The sequence below is a fragment of the Oncorhynchus tshawytscha genome, linkage group LG29 (assembly GCF_018296145.1).
Source record: "Oncorhynchus tshawytscha isolate Ot180627B linkage group LG29, Otsh_v2.0, whole genome shotgun sequence".
In the NCBI taxonomy this organism is placed as follows: domain Eukaryota; kingdom Metazoa; phylum Chordata; class Actinopteri; order Salmoniformes; family Salmonidae; genus Oncorhynchus; species Oncorhynchus tshawytscha.
Window position 1 is genome coordinate 14979926 of NC_056457.1, and position 6113 is coordinate 14986038.

General features: G+C 50.4%; 1 protein-coding gene across 4 annotated transcripts in view; it reads right to left on the reverse strand.

Moving 5' to 3' along the window:
- Window positions 1–6113, reverse strand: part of sulf1 (sulfatase 1) — an 84514-nt gene that overhangs the window by 34853 nt on the left and 43548 nt on the right. For 3 of the 4 annotated variants that reach the window (XM_024413095.2, XM_024413094.1, XM_024413096.2), the window contains exon 5: window positions 50–219. In XM_024413095.2, the coding sequence (XP_024268863.1) occupies window positions 50–219 (170 nt within the window). Of the gene's footprint in view, window positions 1–49; window positions 220–512; window positions 612–6113 lie in introns of those variants that run through there. The other variant, XM_042308660.1, reaches the window with a different exon arrangement.

The window sequence follows — 6113 nt, forward strand, 5'->3', positions numbered from 1 at the left end:
CGTATCTCTGCGCGCATGTGTGTGTCCGTGCATAGTGTGTCTGACTCACATGTGTTGCGATGCGTTGGGGAACATCTCTGAGTACTGTGGGGCTGAGTCCTCTGGGCCATGGGGGGCAGCGTGGCTGAGGACCATCATCACTGGCCGGTGAGGGTAAACCTTCTTGGACATCCGGAAGAAGTTGATACTGTCGTTGGTGATCAGGTCCGTGAAATAGTCCTGCAACAGGGGGAAACGTAGTATTAAATACTCATTGTGTGGACAAATAGGTTTGTATTGTACAGGTTAGGTTACAAGGGGTGATTTCTTTAGTCCTGGACTTCAGATCGTGTTTAATGGAGACGATCCATAGAAAGTGCTTCATCGTCTAGGAATTGGCATAATCTGCATCCGGGAAGCCTGACTCAAAAGTTCAAAGTCTCTTATTTTCCAATGTCATGGTCCTTTAACAGCAGGTCAAAGTAACATGGCTGCTGTCTTTTACATGTTATTTAATGCCTTTTAGTTTTTACCTATCCAGGGCTGTCCTCCATCCAGGGCTGTCCCCATCCAGGGCTGTCCCCCATCCAGGGCTGTCCCCATCCAGGGCTGTCCCCATCCAGGGCTGTCCCCATCCAGGGCTGTCCCCATCCAGGGCTGTCCCCCATCCAGGGCTGTCCCCATCCAGGGCTGTCCCCATCCAGGGCTGTCCCCATCCAGGGCTGTCCCCATCCAGGGCTGTCCCCCATCCAGGGCTGTTCCCATCCAGGGCTGTCCCCCATCCAGGGCTGTCCCCATCCAGGGCTGTCCCCCATCCAGGGCTGTCCCCATCCAGGGCTGTCCCCCATTCAGGGCTGTCCCCATCCAGGACTGTCCCCATCCAGGGCTGTCCCCCAACCAGGGCTGTCCCCCATCCAGGGCTGTCCCCATCCAGGGCTGTCCCCATCCAGGGCTGTTCCCATCCAGGGCTGTCCCCCATCCAGGGCTGTCCCCATCCAGGGCTGTCCCCCATCCAGGGCTGTCCCCCAAATGTCCCCCATCCAGGGCTGGCCATCCAGGGCTGGCCCCCCCTCTTCCCTAAATAAGGTGCTACTTCAACCAGAGCAGCCCAGATCTACACAAAACTTTAGACACGGAGAAGCCACTATTCTGCTCTCCAAATTCCTCCTAACTCCCAATCCAGTAGCAATCCACTGAGTTAGCAGCTGGCTACTCGCCTGTGTGTGTTTGCAGTGTGTGTGTGCATGTGAGCTCTGCATGTGTGTGTGTGTGTGTGCGCGCGTGTGTGTGTGTGTGTGTGTGTGTGTGTGTGTGTGTGTGTGTGTGTGTGTGTGTGTGTGTGTGTGTGTGTGTGTGTGTGTGTGTGTGTGTGTGTGTGTGTGTGTGTGTGTGTGTGTGTGTGTGTAAGCGGTTGCCTCATGAGTGGTCCTGTGAGCCGGGGGACAGTATTGACTATGACACCGGTGTTGACACTAACACTTGATGGTGAGAGGAGGTCAGTGGTCTCAGCCGGCGCGGTGTTATGACAACACTGAAGTCTCCCCCTCTCTCTCCCCCTCTCCCTTTCCTCTCTCTCACTTTATCCCTCAATCTCTCTCTCTCTCACATACCACCCCTCTCTCTCTCTCTCTCTCTCTCACACACACACCCCCTCTCTCTCTCTCTCTCACCCCCCTCTCTCTCACACACACACCCCCTCTCTCTCTCTCACACCCCCCTCTCTCTCACACACACACCCCCTCTCTTTCTCACACACACACCCCCTCTCTCTCTCACACACACACCCCCTCTCTCTCTCTCAAAAGAAAGGAGGAATGTACAGATCAGGCAAGACTGTGGAGCAATGGGCTTGGGGCCGGTCGGGTCAGGTGGGGGCCTCGCTAGGAGCCTCAACCTAACTGCAGTGCACTAACCCTAGGGTGGAACAAAGAGGGAGAGGGGGTAGGAGATAGGAAGGACACCTGGTTCTCCTCACGCTTTACACCCCAGGCAGACCCTCTCTCCCCGGGGTAACGCTAACAGGGTCTCTGGGTCAGGCTGCGGATAGGTTAAGGGCTGGGGCTGAGGATGGCTGGTTTAAGAGAGGGAACGAGTGGCACAGCAGTATAAGACACTGCATCTCAGTGCTAGAGGCGTCACTACAGACACCCTGGTTCGAATCCAGGTGCACAACTGGCCCAGCGTAGTCCGGGTTTGGCCGTCATTGTAAATAAGAATTTGTTCTTAAATGACTCGCCTAGTCAAATAAAAGATTAAATAACATTTTAAAAAACTAACGTCAGCCGTGAACAGCCACACGCAGCAGATCACCTGCTGGGTATCCACCAAAAGTGGCGAACCGTTGGGGAAACACAACCAGAAATTCAGCCCAATGCTCTGTGGTCAGATGCAATAGGACCTGGCGTTGGTTATAATGTGTCCTCTCTCTAAGGCTGTTTCCTAGAGGCCTCGTCCTCCAAGGCTTCAGCAGAGCTGAAAGGGGAAGAGGTATGTATCCCCTCTTAGACAGTGTGCTGTGTTGCAGTATGCCTATTACCATTCATTACCTTGACGACATTAGCAGCGGTATGTCACGACCACGGACCCAGTAATCCCATATGTCTAAAACTAAGCCGGAGAAACTCTACTGGGAAGTTCACGTCAGAGTGTTCACTACCTTCCCGTCACTTTAACTAGCCTACGTATGCGCCCTGTGGTACAAAAATGGAAACATTATTCCCTAGATCGTGCACTACTTCTAACAAGTGTCCTATGGACCCTGGTAAAAAGTAGTGCGCCGTATAGGGAATAAGGTGTCATTTGAGACTGCTGGAGGGTAACTCAGGTCAGAGTCATGGTGGTTTGGAGTAGAGTATGACGATAATACCATGGTAATGCCATGTGCGTGCAATCTACCAGCCTCTCCCTCCCTCCAGCCAGTAAGTCATTAAAGTCAGCTATAAAACCATTAATAGCTCCAAGATGAATCACGTTAAATCTGATTTACACCATTTCAGGGAAATCCCCGCTAACCCTAGGTTCACTTTGACCTGACAGGGCTCCTGGCAGGGCTGACAGTGTGCAATGGTGCCATGCTAACGTGCCACTGGTTAAAGTCATGCTTAGCTAATAGTTATGGCAACTTGAGAGAGAGAGAGAAAAAAAACATTCCCATGAAGACCACAGCTCCTTGAGGAGTTTCTTTAGGAAGTTCAGCTTGAAGGGACACTGAATGGGGGCCGTCAGTCTGTCATGGAGTGAGAGGCAAGCTTGAAAAAGCTGGAGAAGCGGAGGGCGGGAGTGAAAAACTTGGGCATCACATCCCGAGTCCCAACTCAGAGCGTTACAAATGGAGACGGAAAGTTCCTGGTAGTGAATACATGGTCGAGTCAACAGAATTTGACGATGCACTGGCATTGCCCTTGTGTGTGAACTGTACACACAGAGAGATGTTCCCTGAACTTCTCACCGTCTATTGACCCTCTACTACCCACTGTGACTGGTGACTGCCCAGTGAACTGTACACAGGAGGACTGCCATCCAAATCACTACCACTGTCCACAAGTCTACACAATGGGATCTGGCTAGTGTGTGTCTCTCTGTGTCTCTCTGTGTCTCTCTGTGTGTGTGTGTGTGTGTGTGTGTGTGTGTGTCTCTCTGTGTGTGTGTGTGTGTGTCTCTGTGTGTGTGTGTCTCTGTGTGTGTGTCTCTGTGTGTGTGTGTGTGTGTGTGTGTGTGTGTGTGTGTGTGTGTGTGTGTGTGTGTGTGTGTGTGTGTGTGTGTGTGTGTGTGTGTGTGTGTGTGTGTGTGTGTGCGTGTGTGCGTGCGTTACAGTATGCGTGCTCGCCTGTGTGTGTCCACTGCCTGCCACAGTGGTTTTAATTTATAGGGTCCACTTGGGTCTGAAATAACAACATGCTCGTCTACTCGTCTCCCAATCCCGTAAACACCTCAGCCTCAACTCGTGGGTAATTTAACACCTCTGTCTAACTCAACAAGACAAGCCATTTGACGTCTGAGTACCATGCCAAGCATTTATTTACCCATCTTTCTGACAGCCGCTGAAACACCCTGGTCAACATGAACCCACACCATGAATTCCCAATGCCCTTTGGACTAAGCTAGCTGGCAGGACATTGACACAGAGCAGGGGAGTGCATACCAAATGGCACCCTATTCCCTATGCAGTGTATTACTTTTGACCAGGGTCCATAGGGCTCTGGTCAGAAAATAGTGCACTATATAGGGAATAGGGTGCCATTTGGGATGCACCCCAGCACTGGGAAAAACTGACTGCTTTTACTAAAAACACAGAGAGAGATGGGAGAGGGGGGACGCCCTCCTGATGCCATGCGGAAGCCCCATCCCCTCCACAATCATGGAGTTATCACTTCACTCCTAGCCAGCGTCTGACACTGACATGACAAAATGATTCCCCTTCCTTTAGCCATCCAGAGATGTACAGTAACATGGAGAGACTCCACAACACCCAGAGAGAGAGAAAGAGAGAGACAGAAAGAGAGTGAGAGAGACAGAATGAGAGAGAGATAGAGAAAGAATAACAGAAGCAGACGAACTCCACAACCTCAGAAAGAGACAGAAAGAGAGAGAGAGCTGCATTTCCTGACAAAATGTCAAAAATATAAAATAATTAGAGAGTGTTATTTCCCCAAATTTGAAACCCTTATTCAAGGTTTCGAAGACCTCTCTGATGAGAGTAGGCCACCCGTCCTGTTGGGGGAGGATGCAGAGAGCTGTGGGTTGGCAGCGCACTACATTGCTGCCTGCCATAAGTTGAGGGACAGTGTCTGACAGACCAATCAACCTACACATGTACTCCACTGTATGCTTATTGTTATTGTTGAATGTATGGTTATTTTGACACTTGGTTATTGTTGTCCCGTTGACCATTTTGATTCTCATTTTTATATTGTAAATATCCAAAATAATTGTTACGTCATGCCAATAAAGCAAATTTAATTGAATTGAAATTGAGAGAGAGACAGAAAGACAGAAAGAGAGAGAGAAAGAGGCAGATAGGCAGAGAGCAAGAAAGAGACAGATAGAGACAGAGAGAGAGAGAGAGAGAGAGAGAGAAAGAGACAGATAGGCAGAGAGCAAGAGAGAGAGAGAGAGAGAGACAGATAGAGACAGAGAGAGAGAGAGAGAAAGAGACAGATGGGCAGAGAGCAAGAGAGAGAGAGAGAGAGACAGAGACAGAGACAGAGACAGAGACAGATAGGCAGAGAGCAGAGACAGAGACAGAGACAGATAGGCAGAGAGCAAGAGAGAGAGAGAGAGAGAGAGAGACAGAGAGAGAGAGAGAGAGAGAGAGAGAGATAGGCAGAGAACAAGAGAGAGAGACAGAGAGGGAGACAGAGAGAGAGACAGAGAGGGAGACAGAGAGACAGATAGGCAGAGAGCAAGAGAGAGAGACAGAGAGAGAGACAGAGAGACAGAGACAGAGAGACAGAGACAGAGACAGAGAGAGAGAGAGAGAGAGAGAGAGAGAGACAGCTAGGCAGAGAGCAAGAGAGAGAGACAGAGAGAGAGACAGAGACAGAGAGACAGAGAGAGACAGAGCGACTAAGAGAGAGAGCAAGACAGAGAGACAGGAGAGAGAGACAGAGACAGAGAGACAGAGACAGATAGGCAGAGAGCAAGAGAGAGACAGAGAGATAAAGAGACAGATAGGCAGAGAACAAGAGAGAGACAGAGAGAGAGCAGAGAGAGAGCAAGAGAGAGAGAGAGAGAGAGAGAGAGAGAGACAAATAGGCAGAGAGCGAGAGAGAGGCAGAGAGAGAGATAGAGACATATAGGCAGAGAGAGAGACAGAGAGCGAGATAGAGACAGATAGGCAGAGAGCGAGAGAGAGAGAGACAGAGACAGATAGGCAGAGAACAAGAGAGCGAGACAGAGAGGGAGACAGAGAGAGAGACAGATAGGCAGAGAGCAAGAGAGAGAGACAGAGAGAGAGATAGAGACATATAGGCAGAGAGAGAGACAGAGAGCAAGATAAAGAGACAGATAGGCAGAGAGCAAGAAGGAGAGACACAGAGAGAGAGAAAGAGAGACAGAGAGACAGAGAGACAGAGAGAGAGAGAGAGAGAGACAGAGAGAGAGACAGAGAGACAGAGAGAGAGAGAGAGAGAGAG